The following is a 16,846-nucleotide window of genomic DNA, read 5'->3' on the forward strand; positions in this document are numbered from 1 at the left end:
ACTCAGTAGAATAACAAAGAAGATATTCTGGTCAATATGAAGAAATCTATAAAAACTAGGTTTATTTTATTAGTTTGAAAACAGGAATGGAGGGTCTTATCTTATTTTGAGCTATGAACACAGAAAGACTATCCCCTAAAGGAAGAAAGTTTGGGTTCAAGTTCTGGCTTTGCAGTGAATTTGGGGGATACCATGTAACCAGTCTGAGTCTTTATCTTTGTAATGAGAGAACATACACTAGGAACTCTCATACAATTATTGTTACAGAGATAAAAATTCATAGAGCTTTAGGAAAGTTATGGGATGTCCCTCCATTCTAAAAATTCTAACAGTTTAATTTCTGCAGGACTTCTTGGATGGTACAAACACACTCAACTGCTAAGCAAAAGGTTAGAGGTTCAAGTCCACCCAGAGATCTACAGATCTGAAAAATCAGTCACTGAAGACCCTGTGGAACAGAAGATCAATTTCACAGCGAGTGGTATATAATTTTTGTAAGCTCTGGGGATGACAGGATTGAATTTAAAACCCAGCTTCCACCCCCTTTCCCCACATCAGACTGGAGATGCACTGGATTCTCTCACTATTCTGGTCTAACAGGAAGTCCTAAAATACTCTCTCCAAAATACAGACTAGTCTCACTCTGATTATTGTAGTACATTTTTTGAGACCACTTAAACTTTAATTTCATGGAACTTTATGAATCTCCCCTTTTCTCTCACATCCCACACTAGTCCATCAGCAAACCTATGGCCATCCCTTCAAACTATATAAATAATTTGAACATTTCTTTGCTCTTCCCTGTTAACACTCTGGTCCAAGCCACTATCATCTCTCATCTGGGTGATTATAATAGCCTCCTAGCTGGTTTTCCTTCTTCCAAGCTTGCTCTCCTAATCTGGTAGCATAGTGCCTAAGGCACATGACTGCAAACCAGAAGGCTGGCAGTTCAAACCCACCAGCCACTCCTTGATACTGCCTCGGAAACCCAAGGAGGGGTCGCTGTGAGTCGGGTCCAACTTGATGACACATAACAACAATAATCAACTCTTAAAAGAACAGTCAGGATAAACCTTGTGAATTTTACATCACTGATTGCTAAAACCTTCCAATGGGCTCCCAGTGAATAAATCAAATTCCTTATGATGGCCTAAAGACCTCTGGCCTCCCACTACCTCTCTGGCCACATTCACCACTTTTCAACTTGCTCACTCTGTGCCACTCACACTAGCCTCCTTTCTGATCCTGAACACACTGGGCAGGCTCCCACCTCAGGGCCTTTGCCCTGCCTGTGCCTTCCGCCTAGAAGGCTCTTTCCCAGATATCTGCATGGCTAGCTCCCTTATCTCCTTCAAGTCTTTTTTTTTTTCCCCAAATGTCACTCTAAGTTTGGGTTCTCCAAAGGCAAACCCAGGGACAAGGACTTGTATGCAACTACATGATCTGAAAGGTGAGCCCAGGAATTGTGGTGAGGGAGTGAGAGGGAAGGAGGGAAGAAGGGTGTATCTAAGTACGGTGTGGCACCAAGGCTGAACCCTGCTAAAGACCCCAAGAGATGCTGTGGAGTATTTATCCACCAATCATTGTTGGGGATTGCTTCCAGAGCATCCCTCCCTGGCACTTTCGGCTACCCAGCACAGCTCTGGCCACCAGATAACACCCTCAGGCAGAGACAGAAGCTGCTGTCATGTATGTGAAGTATCTGCAGGCAGTCACCTCTGGGGTGGTATGAGGGCATATGGAAGAGGCACCTACAGTCTGCTGTGGTCACCTCCTGAGTGCTGCTTACCTTGACTGCTCTATTTAACATGGTAACCTGTACCCCACATCTTCCTCACACTGTTTTTTTTCCATAGCATACATCACTTTAATTTATTATGTGTTAATTTTTGCTTGTCTTCCCTCCAACTCTTTTGTTCACTGATATAACATCCCAAGTGCCTAAGCAATGCCCTGCCACAGTCCAGGGCCTCAGAAAAAAATTTTGAATGATTTTATGAAAAGGTCATAACTTTATCTATTAGTCTCTAGAGGGAAGAAACTAGAGAAAAATAACATAGTTAAACTGCCTCATTTTTTCAATAAATATCTATTATAAAGACAGTAACTCAGATTCACTGATGCCCAGGCCCTGTCTTTTCTAGTTTGCTACTTATTATTATTCTCCAAGTATTATTATGATCATTACCTATACTGTATTTAAATAATCTATAATATCTCATTTTCAAGGTCCCTCCACATACATCCTCTCATCTGATACTTGCAAACATATGTGAGGTTGAGAAAACCAGAATTACTATTCCCTTTGTTGAGAATTTAATTTCCTAACTCTCTTTTGAGTTCAGGACAGTCCCTCAATCGATCAATCAACCAACCAACCTCTCCTTCTCTTCCCCTCTGACAATGATACTGATTCTTGACAGTTTTAAAAAGTCCTAAAGTTCCCTAAGCTTTGGAGAATGACTGAGTCTTGGTTTCTATGGATACTGGAAGACCTTGTTTTCTTGATTAAATCTGAATGATCTCTTTTCTTTAACTTTATTTAAAGAGTCCTGCAAGGGAACTGAGTTTGAATACTAAATTTAGAAAAATCAGAGAAAGGTGACTACTAGGGATTTGGGAATTTTTCCCTCTCTGGCACAGGAAATCCATTTTCCATATACTGACAACTATCGTGTCATACTAAGTAAATATGAAAAAGGATAGTTTTAGATGGAGGAAGAGGGCTATGATCTTTAGATTTACCTGTATTTATGAAAACATAAAACAGATGAACAAACCACACAAACTCACAAGTGAACCATAGTCCAGGTTCTGTTTCTTTTGCCTCTGAACTGGGAACTGATTCCTCTGGTCCCCCATATGAGAGGAATCACTTAATGATGGAGCTATGAAATCCACTCAAAGTTCCACCACTATTACCCCACTGGGCACACGTACAGTGATGCGTGAGCATAATCACACTCAAAACAAACTTGACCAAGATTCAGGTTAGTGTGTAAAACAGCTCAGTCACCAGAAATGAGACTTACCAGAGGAGCCAAGGAAGTCAATGGAGGACACAAAGAGTCCAGGTTCACATGACATGTATTTTGAGGCTACACATTTCTATTGATTCCCACAGTTGACCCAGGTAGGCATTTTCTCCAGATACAAGTTGTCAAAAAATAATTCAGTTGTTTAGTTACTCATACACTGTCTTTTATGTAAACAATTTACTGACCTGTGAAGGAGTCAGTGGATACATCTAGTCAGGGACAAAGACAAAAACAAGATGTGGTAAGTTGTTACATCAGTTGTTCCTAGAAAACCAAGGAACCTTTATGCAGATTGGCCATGTGACTTGCTTTGGCCAAGGGGACATTAGCAAGCATGATGCTGTGGTTTGATAAGCACTTGCACCTTGGGGCTTGTTCTCAGTGTAAGTCAGAGCTAGGTAAGAAGTCCAACCACCTGGAGACTCAGGCTATGAGGATGTCAAAGTTACATTTCAAGGCCACATGGAGCAATAGTGAGGCACCAGCCATGTAAGTGAAGCCTTCTTGGGCCTTCCAGACCAAACAGCAGCTAAATGCAGCTGAGTGGGGGCCCTTGTTGATGTCACGTGAGCAGAACCACCCAGCCCAGCTCTGTTAGAATTCCTAATGCACAGAATCCAAAGAAATAATAAACCATTGTCTTAAGCGGCATTATGAAGTGCTTTTTATGCAGCAATAGATGACTGCAACATAGGATTTAAAAGAGAAAGAGAAGAACTCTGCATTCTGGAAATAGTGAATTTTGTTTGTATACTTTTGGGCCAAATTTATGAGCTGGAACCTAGCAAGGTGATCTGTCTGGCAATTCTGTACTTTCAGATAGGCTCTTGAGGGATATCAAAGCGAACAGTTTGAGTTAAGAACTCTCTAGACACCCTTAAGAGCTTACCTATGGAGCAGACTCGTACACTATATGCCAGTGACCTGCTGGCATCTTTACCTTTGTTACTTCAGGTTTGTACCATTTCCCTCATTAGAATTTAAAAGAAAAAAATTGAGATTGGGAAAAATGAGCCTGGAGGATCTGGACTACCATCCCCCACACACCCATGCCCCCAACTTTTTAGCCTCACTTGAAAACAGAGCATTGGCATTAGCAGTCTGTCCAGCCCTTCAGTCAATAGGCAAGACTACCTAAAGATGGAATGTCCTAAGGCAGCTTGAGACCTAGCAGACAGCTTTGGAACCCAAGGTCCAAATGTGGCACTGCACTGAGGAAATAAATACTGGTGTCCTGGAAATAAGTAGTAGGGCCCAGAGGTTAATGGAAATCGCTACATGGTGGGTAGCATAGTGACTAAGGCACTTGACTGCTAACCAGAAGGCTGGCAGTTCAAACCCACCAGCTTCTCCTTGAAAGGAAGGTCGGGCAATCTACTTCCATAGTAATACTGCCTCAGAAACCCATAGAGGGGTCGCTATGAGTCTGGTCCAACTTGAGGGCACATAACAACACAACAGTGCTGCTGTAACAGAAATACCACAAGTATAAGGCTTTAACAAGTATATGGCTTTTTTCTTATGGCTTTAACGAACAGGGATTTATTCTCTTACAGTTTAGGAGGCTAGAAGTCAGAGTTCAAAGGGCCCAGGCTAGGGGCTGGGTGAAGGACCCTCAACCTTGGGCTTCAGCTCCGGTTCTTGCTCCAGGCCCAATGAAGCTGGAGGTTTCTCTTAGGCAGCTGTTGACTGCTGAAACTGACAAACCCAAAGTCTACAAGTAAAATGGCACAATCCTAAGATTATCAAACAAGGCAGACCACTAGTTCAAGTCCTGAAACAGTCCCAAGATCGGCAGGCAAAATGGCAGGCTACTGAAATGAAGACTCAGCTACATGCAGGGTCCAGGTGTGCCAAAACTTCTCAAAATGTCTTTTTATATACTGTAAGCAGACTACATCCTTAAGGCAGCTACTCAGCTCCCCACAGTAGATTCCACCACGGAGTTGATTACCAACTTAATCTGACGCTGGAGAAGGCGGGCTCCTACAAAACGTACCTCTGAAACCCACCTAAAGCCGAGAAGAGGCCATTTGCCTGACCTTTGAGAAGAATGGGAATTCCCGAGCACTTGATTGTACTCATGAGGAATCTGTACCTTGACCAGGAGGCTGTCGTTCGAACAGAACAAGGGGACACTACATGGTTTAAAATCAAGAAGGGAGTGCGTCAGGGTTGTATTCTTTCTCCACACTTATTCAATCTATATGCTGAGCAAATAATCCGAGAAGCTGGACTATATGAAGAAAAACGTGGTATCAGGATTGGAGGAAGAATCATTAGCAACCTGAGATATGCAGACGATACAACTTTGCTTGCTGAAAGTGAGGATGACTTAAGGCACCTACTGATGAAGGTTGAAGAATACAGTCTGCAGTATGGATTACATCTCAACATAAAGAAAACAAAAATCCTCACAACTGGACCAATGAGCAGCATCACAATCAATGGAGAGAAGATTGAGGTTGTCAAGGAATTCACGTTGCTTGGTTCTACAATCGATGCCAATGGAAGCAGCAGTCAGGACATTAGACGACTGTAGCACTGGGAAAGTCAACTGCGAAGGAATTGTTTCAAGTGCTGAGGAGCAAGGATATCTCCTTGAGGACTAAGGTGCGCCTGACACAAGCCATGATATTTCCAATCGCCTGGTATGCATGTGAGAGCTGGACAATGAATAGGGAAGACCGAAGAAGAGTTGATGCTTTTGAGTTGTGGTGCTGGCGAAGAATGCTGAAAGTACCGTGGACTGCTAAAAGAACTAACAGATCTGTCCTGGAGGAAGTGCAGCCAGAATGCTCCTTGGAAGCAAAAATAGCCAGACTTCGTCTCACCTATTTTGGTCATGTTGTAAGAAGGGACCATTCCCTGGAAAAGGATGTCATGCTTGGTAGGGTGGAGGGTCGACGAAAGAGGGGGAGGCCTTCAGGGAGATGGATTGATGCAGTGGCTGCGATGATGGGCTCGAGTATAGCAGGGATTGTGGGGCTGGCGTGGGATCGGGCAGTGTTTCGTTCTGCTGTGCATGGGGTCGCTATGAGTCGGAAACGACTCGACGGCACTTAACAACAACAACAACTCCCTGCTCCACAATTATCCCCCCTCAGCATAAGCAATCACATCTCTGGAGCTGGTTGCAGGTCAGTCACGGAAGGGTCCCCGAGAATGGAGGAAGGTGGTCGGAGTCCTGACTCCCTCTGGTTTTCCCAGGTCCCGCCCACCACCAAACTCCGCGCCCGCTCAGTACCGCATGACAATCCGCTTCCCAAAAGTCCTCTCGCCAGCTAGTTCTCAGCGTCCTGCGCAAGGGCGCAGTGATCACCCTGGGGGAAGGGGGCAGTTACTCCATGATCAGCCCCGCCCCGTCTCCTTCCCAGACCCGCCTGATACATGAACCAGAGCCTCTGGGAGTCCTACGGGTCCTTCACCCGTCCGGCCACACGGATGGTGGGTAGAGTCAGTCCGCAGGCTCCGCCCTTCGCCTTTCCCCCGCCTCGGCACCCCGCAAGCACTGCTGGGAAGTGAAGTCCTTTGGCCCCGAGTCACTTTCTTGCCTTCCTCTCCGGAAGTGGGTATTCTGGCACCACTCGCGGTCTCACAGAATTACTAGTTTGTAAACCCATCCCCAGCAAACTTTAAGTACCTCTGAGTTCTGGCTTCCTTCCAGAATCTTCCTCAAGCCCCAAATCAGTTATCCCATGTAGAGACTGGAAAAGTTAGTTGAGCAGGAGATCTGAAACTTCCTAAACATCTGCAAGACAGAAGACTGGTCTTTTTATGCAGATAGGTTTTGGAGATAGTTACGGCAATCAATAACCAGACAGACTTGCAGTCCCGAAGCCTGAAGATTTATAGACAGAAGGATCAGTGGTTATACGTTCAAAAGGGCACTTGGGAATGAAAAGTGCAAAAGACCATGAGAGTGATGGAGAGAACTAGGGCCCCTGGCTCAGGAAACCACAGACTCCTCCCACTCCTTTCTACTTATCAAAAAACAAAAAACTTCACGTTAAGCAGTTCTGGACACAACTAAAGTAGGGGATCAATAGCATCTCATAGCCCTGAAATAAAACCCTACTCCCCAGACACACTTTGTATCCCTACTTCTGATCTCTGTCTCCCATTTGTTCTGTTTGGCACCCTCCCCTTTTGTTTACCTCCTGTTCTTAGTTAATGACTGCAAGATCCTGAGGTCAGTAGCAGAGGGATGGAAGGGCAGAGTTGAAACAAATTCTGACACAGGGAGACAACATAGGCCAGGAGAGGTTACCACATCCTCCCTTCAGACTCCTGCCTGGCTGGTGCAGGAAACCAGTTCTCCAGCTCAGAGAAAGGAAATCATTGAAGCCTTCTAGGATGGAGTTTCAGAAAGGTCCCCAGACTCAACAGTTTAAAATGCATATACCCAAGCCCCCAGTCTTGATCATTCACTGAGCGTGAGACCCAGGAACATGCATTTTTAACACCCAATGATTCTTATAATAACACCAAGCCACTGACAAATTACCATAGAACACAGATTGCTTCAATGAGTCCTCTGTGCCATATTATTCCAACCAACCAAAGAGCATCTTGCCACAAAGAATCAGTCAAAGCACAAAGTATAGGAAAAGAGTCTGGACAAAGTGGGAGGAGGAGCTGAAATGCCCTCAGTAAATTGCAGTTTTGTCCCAATCTTCTGTTAACTCTTATTCCTCAAGCAGAGATAATACAAGTCATTTTAGTTTTACCTTTTGTGACAACGTATGTACCTTAAGGTTTATTTTGGCCTAATATTAAAATAATCTGCATTCTCTGAAAAGAGGAATGGCAAAGGTGAAGGACAGCCACAAACAAAAGGCTGGCTCTTCTGAACATGAGTTCTAGGACAGGTCCACATAAATCAAAAGGGGTTGCCTAAACAATGGGTCGCTCCTCATCCAGAGCAAAGGATGAAGAAAACCAAAGATGCATGGAAAGAATTAGTCCAAGGCACTGGTACACCACACGATCCTCAGCCTGTACAACTGTGGGACCAGAAGAAGTAGATGGTGCCCAGCTACCTCTGTCAACCACTTCAAGGGGGATCTATGGAGGAGATCCTGGATAGAGTGGGAGAACAATGTGGAACAAAACTTAAAATCATTAAAAAAAAAAAAAAAAAAGGGACCAGGTTTCCTGGTCTGATAGAGCCTGGTGGAAACCCTGAGACTATGGCCCCTAGCTGTCCTTCAGGTCTGGAAATGAACCCACTCCTGTAGTTTCCAGTCAAACAAAGACAGGCATATGAGCTGAATATTTACATTAGGCAGATACACTCCTTGGAAAGGTCAACCATGGAAGAATAGAAGGGCTGTGCTCAAGAGGCAGGAGTGCATGGGAGAGGATACAGAGAAGAGGTGGCTATAGGGAGGAAGTGGGAGGAGAGCTGTTGTACTGTGGGAGATTGCAGTCAATGTCATGAGACAAAATATATGTGAATTGCTGTATGGAAGATGAATTTGCTCTGTAAACTTTCACTCAAATCACAAAATTAAAAAAAAAAAAAAAAAAGAGATGCCTATCTGGCCTACCCTATTCATACCACCTTTTACTACTTGTGCCCAGGGTGAGAAACACATTACCTTTCTTCCTTTCTGGCTTGGATACCTCAGCCAACCAGGAAACAAGGCTGACAACTTGACAGTAACTACTTAATAGTCTTCTTTAAAGCCAGGACTGGATAGAAATAACTTTTTCTTTCTTCTAATACTTGACCCTCTCCTTTCCATGTTCTTTTGGTAACGCAGTGAAAGGTCAGAAGTGCCTGCAGAATCTCTCCCATCTTGCCTCTGCAGAGGAGCAAGGTGACCAACTTCTTGAAAATAACTATAAAGAGGCAGGCAGTAACTCAGCTCTGCTGGAGGCTGGGCAGGGATCTGGGTTCTCCTTTTCTTTCTTACCCCCTCTCCTTCTCCATGATTCCCCCAGCACATTCCCACTTCTTGTCAATCCTGCTGATAATGGTAATGTCAGCCTGGGAACAGAAAACCAAAACAACTCCATTCCCTAACCTTTGTTCTAAGCTTCTTAATATCCAATCTCTCTGCCCCAGAAATACTCCCCAACTTCTAGAACCATGACAGCAACTGTCATTCATCTTTATTCAACTTGGAGGTACACAGACCTCTGTTATCTTACTAACAGGACTATTCAGGATCAAAGCACCCCATAGAAGAATGCATACAGGTTTCTATTTCATCCTCCAGTTTGAAGAAGACAGATTCCCTTTATATGAAACTTTTTGTTTCTGGAAGTCTCTCATTCCTTCCTAACCAGTCATTGTACAATAGAAAACCTGATGGGCTTCAGGGGAAGCAACCCCTGGGAACCAGCTCCTCACCCTGACAAGTCAGGAGGGGGACACGGTTGTGCTCTCATCCCAGCCCAGTCCTACTCCTCCACACAAACCATCTTAGAAACCAAGGTGTTTCTCCTACATGATTCAGGACTGGAACCAGGCAGACGGGAAGACATTCCAGCAGGACACAGGAAGGAAGGCCCATAGCTCTTGACCCTGCCTTACCCCAAACATTTCCATGTCCCTACCTAACCATCACTCCCAATCTGTTGGGGGCCTAATGGTAAGTGGTGCAGCATTCTTCCGACCAGCCCGGATGCCTGGGTAGAACAGAGGCCAAAGTTTCTCAGTAAATGTGTCAGTGAAGGTATAGATATGGGAGCGGTCTGTGACATTGTAGAAAGACAGCGTGCCAGCCTCATAGTCTAGGAATATTCCCACTCGCTTGGGTTTCACCTTGATGTGCAAAGGGGTAAAAGGCGTGGTGGTGGCCACATATTTGTCCCCATTCCACAGCCGTACCCGCCAGTAGCCAGTCTCAGGAAGTGGAGTCAGTTCGCCTTTTCGGCTCACGGAGTCCTGGCACACACCTACTGCCCAGTGGGTCTTGTCGCCCACCTCCACCTCCCAGTAGTGTCGACCTGAGGTAAAACCCTCAGTAGCCAGGACGCAAGGATAGAAGGTGAAACGCCGTGGTGTGTCAGGGAGATCTCGGAGTCTTGTCTCCACGAACTTGACACTCTTACGATCTTCTGACAGGACTAGGTTAGGATGAGCGGTCTCAGGGTCCAGGGTCACGTCCGCTGGCGGGAGAAGCCAGAGTGGGGAGCTAGATGAGGACGGGAATAGCTAATCATCCCTGCCTCACTCTTCCAGCCTGCCTTTACAGAGCCTGTTCTCTTAAAGTCCTCAGCATACCACCGTTTGGTTAACTTTCTCAATTCAGGCTGTCACCTAAGAGAGGGGAGGGAACAATGGCTTCACTTTTCACCTTGACTCTAATATAAGCAGATAATGATTTCTTGGCTCTGTAAGGGCAGGTAGTCTAGGTTCCAGCCTAGTGCTCTCGCCCTCCCCCTCTGACATCATCTACCTCATTGTGCGGAGAAGAGCAAAGCACAGTCAAGGGCCAGAAAGAATGGAATGTGTTAAGAGGGATACAGAGCAAGGCAGCATTATGGTCTAGGGACAGTGTCTGCCTTCCTGGAACATTCTGGTTTATGCCTATTTTCCCTGCATAAATATTAATGGATCTTCCTTTCATTCTTAAGAGTGTTCCAGTTAAGATGCTCAGTTATATGGTCACTCTATCTGGCAAGTTGAGGAAATTAATTAACATCTCTGGGTGCCTATGTAAGAAAATACAAACAGAAGAGTAGGTGACATGTAAAGCTTCCTCTCACTAGACTTCTATGACTCAACTGAGAGTATCACTGAAAGCCACGTAAAGGAGTGGGATGAGAGTGCGCATGAGGAAGTGAAGGGGGGCAGTTGACGCCCAGATGAGGTAGGACCTAAGGATTCTCTTTTCTCTGCTGATTCCCTCTGCTAGTTTTCTTTTGGGAGCAACTCACCAATGAGCTGTTTAAGGATCTTCCTCATGGCAAAGTATTGCCGGGGGAAATTGCTGAAGTTCTTCTCCAGCTGTATGGATACGGAAGTCACCTCCATGGTCTTCACTTTCTCACATCTAGCAGGGGTTAGGAAATAGGGGAGGAGAGGGGAAGATTAAGGAGAAGCTCCAGCCAAGTAACCATTCAGATGTTATCATCTCTAGGGAGAAACTAAAATTTGCCATCTTCCCACTTTCTCCTCCTTCCCTGAAGATAAGCACATGCCTAATGCTTTCTTTTATCAATCTATGAAGAGTCGTATAGTCTGGACAGGGACATACCTCGAGAATGAGTCTCAGAACTTTCTAGGGGTGTTTTTATATCTGATGTATAATGATACACATCCTTCCCTGTCTCAACCCCTTCCTCCTTACATCTTATTTGGACAAAATTATACCCTGTGGGGCAGAATAGAATCTGGTTCTACATTATCATTCTCCTTTCCAAGGAAGTCCCAATGATTTGCCCTCTAACTGGCCTCATGGGCAAAAAACCTGCTTCCATACCCTACCCAGATACTGCACGCTCACTCTCTGTCTGACTCTACTGCACTCCTAGTCTCTAAGCCAAGTCCTACCTCACTCAAAGAAATACTGGAAATCACTTACTTTTCCAGGGTACTTTTGACATCCTAGAGGGAAGGAGAAAAGAAAGCAATATTGGTCCTGGTATTCAAGGGTTCTAAAGGCAAAAGATTTAATCTTCCCCCATAAAGTTCTAGATATATGAAATAGGCACCAGGCAAACTACGGGTCACAATCCAAGGGAAGACCACCAGAGGATCCAAGGGCATCACTCCCCAAGCAAACTCCCACTTTCAACTTTGGTCATCATGATTCTTGGTAATTTATATTACTTCCAAATGGCTTCTTGTCTTTGTCACTGTTCCTCAGTGACACTGGGAGCTCGTTACAAGAACAAGGATTGTGTGTCTACTCTCTACTATGTCTCCCAGTGAAAATCACAGTTTAGTCCCTTGAGAATGGACTGGTGGACAATTCCAAACTGGTGGCATAGGAACGAGTCACAATTTCCTGTTGTGATTTGCCATCCCCACTCTGGTTGCTATTGTTTCTGTTAGGAGCCATCGAGTCAGCTCTGACTCATAGCAACCCTATGTACAACAAAACACTGCCCAGTTATGCACCATCTGTACAATCCTTGCTGTGCTAGAGCCCACAGTCACAGCCACTGTGCCAGTCCATCTCACTGAGAGTATTCCCCTTTTTCGCTGACCCTGTACTTTACCAAGCATGATATCCTTCTTCACGGACTGGTCCTTTCTGACAACCTGACCAAAGTATGTGAGATGAAGTCTGGTCATTCTCATGTCAAAGGAACCTTCCAGCTGTACTTCTTCTAAGACTGATTTGTTCATTCTTCTAGTAGTCAATGGTATTTTCAGTATTTTTCACCAACACCACAATTCAAATGCATCGATTCTTCTGCAGTCTTCCTTATTCATTGTCCAGCTTTCACACGAATATCAGTTTACTGAAAATACGATGGCTTGGGTCAGGTGCACATTAATCTTCGAAGTAACATCTTTGTCTTAAACACCTTAAAGAGGTCTTTTGCAGCAAATTTGTCAATGCAATGGTCATCCAATTTCTTGACTGCTGCTTCCAAAAGTGTCAACTGTGGATCCAAGTAATATAAAATCTTTGACAACTTCAATCTTTTCTCTGTTTATCCTGATGTTACTTAAACATTGGTAACTGAGTGTCAACCCGACTTGAGAATACTTGGGGTCCAGAACACAAAGACGACAAATTTCTGCCCCCAGGCAACATCTCCCCAGTTTAATGTAGAAGGCAAAACACATATATATGAAAGGACACAAGAATAAATACCAAGCAATACATAACATGCACATAAATTTACAATAAAATCTCACTGATTCAAATGCTGGTACTCTCATCTCTAAAATAAATGTTTCCTACTATCTGGCTAACACCATTCATCTGCTTAAGAACACAAATTCTTTCAAACATTTTAGAGGCACCATTTGCATATCAAAGCAATATATATCATCACACATAATTTCAAGTGTCCTTTAAAGTAAAGTTTCTTTTTTTTAAGCATTAGGCAAATCAAGTTCCAGGACTTAACAGTAATGGTTAATTGTATTTACAAAATTTTTAATGCATAGTTTTCCATTACTTCGGACTAGATTTCCCTCCTTTCAAAATAGCAAATTTTTTCTTTGGTACAAATTAAGCACATAATTATTGATAAGACATAAGAACAGAAAAATTATTAGAAGGGGATGGGAGAAGTCAGAGGAGCCTTTCAGTAGAAAAAGATCCTGTGAGCATGTCGAGAAGAAAGAACGGGGTTTAGAGGAGCGGAGCAGAAGAGTGAGCATCCCGGGCCAGTAGTATGGCCCATGCAAAGCTATACTGTGCTCAACCGAGGGGCAAAGGTCGAACCTTAAGCATCTCGAAGCCCGACTGTAAGCACTTGCCCTCCACCTCGGCAGCCAAGTGGGCCAGGTCCCGGCGCTTGTCCCCGAGGTGAGCAGCATTTTCTCGGAGTCGCTGCAGAATGTCCTGTTCCTCCTCCTCCAGTCGTGAAAGCAATATTTGCCGTTCTTCATCCAGCCGCCTGTGAAGCTCCTCAAACTCCTGTAAGATCTGCTGTCGGCGACTCTCCACCAGTCTCTGAAAACAGAGGCAGGATGTTATTATCACCAGAGTCAGTGGGGTGTGAGGGAGCCACCCTGCCCCATGTGTGTGAATTAACAAAGTTTACAGTCATTGGAAATTCTTTAATAAGATACTTATAAACTACTATCAATTTTGAGAGAATAGCATTTTTCTAGTGAATCAGAACTGGTGCATTATCTAGCTGGTGGTTAATTCTCTGCTAGGAAAACACCTGCAGAGCAGCCTAAATGAAACAGCTTGCCTGTACCTTGAGCTCCCCCGGCTTTTTCTCCTCAGAAGACTTGCAGCGGGTGATATCCTGCAGCTTCTGCTCCAGGGGGTCCAGGCACTTCTGCAGCTTTTCCTAAGGTTGGGGAGGAAGTGGGAAAGGTAACAACTAGGATTGGCTGCCACATGCTTCATTCAGAGGTCAACCCATTTGTTCATTACCCATCTCACCACCTCTTGATCCAGCTCCCTTCCTTGCCTGTCACTTGGGAACTTATAGCTGTCCAAAAAGCACTCTGTGTCCTTCTCCAACCCTGCCCATTTTCTTACTCAAGTCAAACCTATTATTGTCAAAGTGCCTTCTGTACCCTGATGTCCTTCTTCAAACCTGTCCTCCCATCTAACTCTAACCACTACATACAAAATCTTGTTTATTATGTAAATTACTTTAATTAAGCAAAATGACAACATGCTAAGATCTTGAAATCTCTAGTTTCCATTATTCAAAAGTCTGTCCCAGAAACAAGTTAAACCAGATGCTATTTTATCTATCTTCTAGGGAAGATGAGAACAGACTGCTTGTTTCAGCTTTGACTGGTGGTTATCAGTTTAAAGAAGTGATATTACCTAGTCCCAATGCCAATGGGAAAACAGGGGTGTTTTGAGTAGGGGGACAGAATGAAGACACCAGAACACTTTTCAGCTCTTCCTAAGTTAGATTTGCTCTGTGTGGTTTCATTCATTAATGAAAAATAGGACATGCTCCAAGTTCACACAAATATATATTCACACATAAGACTCAAATGTGTTGAAAAAGTCAAGAGAGAAATATTAGATACTCCACACCACTGCTCTTCTTCATGTTGTTGTTACGTGCCGTCGAGTCGGATCCGACTCACAGCGACCTCTCCTTGGGTTTCTGAGGCAGTATCACTGCGGAAGTAGATTGCCCCATCTTCCTTCAGAGGAGTGGCTGGCGGGTTTGAACCACCAGCTTCTGGTTAGCAGTCAAGTGCCTTTAGCTACTACACTACCATTGAGTTGGTCAGGTATACTGTGCATTCCCAGTGTGTGTTGCTCTGAGAGAATTAGAGTGAGAACCAGATGTGGTCCTGCCCTCAAGGAACTTGTAATCCTCTACCCTGGAAGTCTCCCGTCTGCTGCTGCTCCGCCCTCTTTCACCATGTTGGTTTCGTGCATCTGGTTCCCCACCTTGTACTCCTGTGTAGCGTTGTCTAGCGGCACGACGATGTGGGCCCGGTGGGTGTGGGAAATTGCACATATCAAACAGACAGGCTCTTGGTCCTCATAGCAAAAGAGGCTGAGGGCTTCTTCGTGCTGGGGGCATAGGCTCTCATCTCGGATCTTCCTCTTGACAGCCTGAAGTTGCTTGGCAATTTCCACCATGCTGCCTAGCTGCCGATTAGGCCGGAGACTGGGATAGCGGGATGTCTTTCGACACACAGGACAAGGGAAGTCCCTTTCTAGGTCCTCCCACCAGCGCGTGATGCAGGCTTTGCAGAAGTTGTGCCCACACTCAATGATGACAGGCTCCTTCAGGTACTCCAGGCACACAGAGCAGCTTGCCTCCACCTGTAAGTTCTCCAGAGCTGCAGCTGTGGAGGCCGCAGAGGCCTCAGCCTCTAACAGACTCGTCTCTGCCATCATTTAACTTGGCCATAGAAGAGAGCAAAGAAAAGAAAAATATTAGTTGGTTTAAAATTTTTTTACATCCCTGCCCTGACATTTACCCCCATATTAAACTCTACCTCCACATTTACCCCCATCTTTGTATTTTCCATCTTTTTTCCCCACTAGATTCAACCTGTCTCTTCTTTCTCCATTTCCAAACTGGACTTACAGCCATCAATCTTTTCTTTTCTTTCTCTTTAGCAAATTGACACTCATCCCTCAATCTTTCCTGTCCCTTACCCTTACTTTCTCTTGTTAAAAACAGAGGCTCTTTCCTACCACAGCCCAGTATACTCGTGATCCAGCCTCATCCCATTTGTTTCTTGATACCAATTAGTTCCAGAACAATGTATTCCCAGTTTGACATGTTTTTCTTAGATGAGAAAGGAGTTTGGGAAAGTACAAAGTGCCATAAAAGTGCAGGTATTAATAAAGCCCAATCCTGACTCACTGCTGCTCTTCTCTCATTCTTTCAAAGGGTAATAAATGGAATGGATTAGGTGAGGGTAACAACCTCTACTTTAAAGGAAAGTTTGAAACTATTCTTGTTTTTATCATACTACCCTAGATAAAATCCTTGAAATGAAATGATTCACATAACATCCCATTTCTATTTGTGTGCATTTGGATATTTGGAACTGCTGGAAAATGACAAATGCATGGCAACCATACTAAAGAGTTGGTTATTGAGCTCAAACCATAAACTTTTTTGATAAGTCTACTCTAAATATTCAGTAAGGACTAGTCTTTCATGATAGCTCAAGAACAGAGCTAGAAGGTGGAAGGAGATGGGAAGGAAGGATGAAGGGGATGAATGTGTGCAGGAAGGAAGTGGGAAGAATGCTGTTATAGTGCAGGGATCTCCGTATGTCACAAAACAGAATGCATATGGATTAGTGAATGGAAAAGCAATTTGCCCTGTAAACTTTCCCCAAAAGCACAATATAAATAAAATAAAGAAGACTGGGAGGAAAAAAGATAGCTATTCATAATTAATTACCTGACATACTGTGTTTCCAACTAACGTGTTCTAAAGTGGTTGGGTATTAAAAGAAAGAAAGTAAAAAAACAATCAAAACCTTCCTCAAGTGATGCCTAAAAGAATTGTAAATGGCAGCAAAGAGATTTATAAAGCAGAAGGCTGGTTCCCTATATTATCTTTAAAATGACAACATTTATCCAGGAGTAAATTCATTTCACTATCCCCATATCCAGAAGGGGAAATTTAGTACATCTATGTGTTGAGAGAGAAGTGGCTATGTAATGAGTTGGGTTAACAATGATTAACAGCTATGTATTGATGGTAAA

The 16,846-nt window shown here is 44.1% G+C and overlaps 1 protein-coding gene across 1 annotated transcript; it reads right to left on the reverse strand.

Moving 5' to 3' along the window:
- Positions 1-9,612: 9,612 nt before the first annotated feature.
- Positions 9,613-15,511, reverse strand: LOC103205982 (E3 ubiquitin-protein ligase TRIM39-like). The gene is made up of 6 exons (XM_007951422.1): positions 15,059-15,511; positions 13,887-13,982; positions 13,403-13,633; positions 11,579-11,601; positions 10,932-11,047; positions 9,613-10,160 (listed from the first exon to the last, which is right to left on the reverse strand). Exons 1-6 carry the CDS (start codon positions 15,509-15,511, stop codon positions 9,613-9,615), a joined length of 1,467 nt encoding a protein of 488 aa, XP_007949613.1.
- Positions 15,512-16,846: the final 1,335 nt, after the last annotated feature.

Source organism: Orycteropus afer, unplaced genomic scaffold (genome assembly GCF_000298275.1).
Source record: "Orycteropus afer afer isolate SDZICR_OR568_19922 unplaced genomic scaffold, OryAfe1.0 scaffold00294, whole genome shotgun sequence".
Lineage (NCBI taxonomy): Eukaryota > Metazoa > Chordata > Mammalia > Tubulidentata > Orycteropodidae > Orycteropus > Orycteropus afer.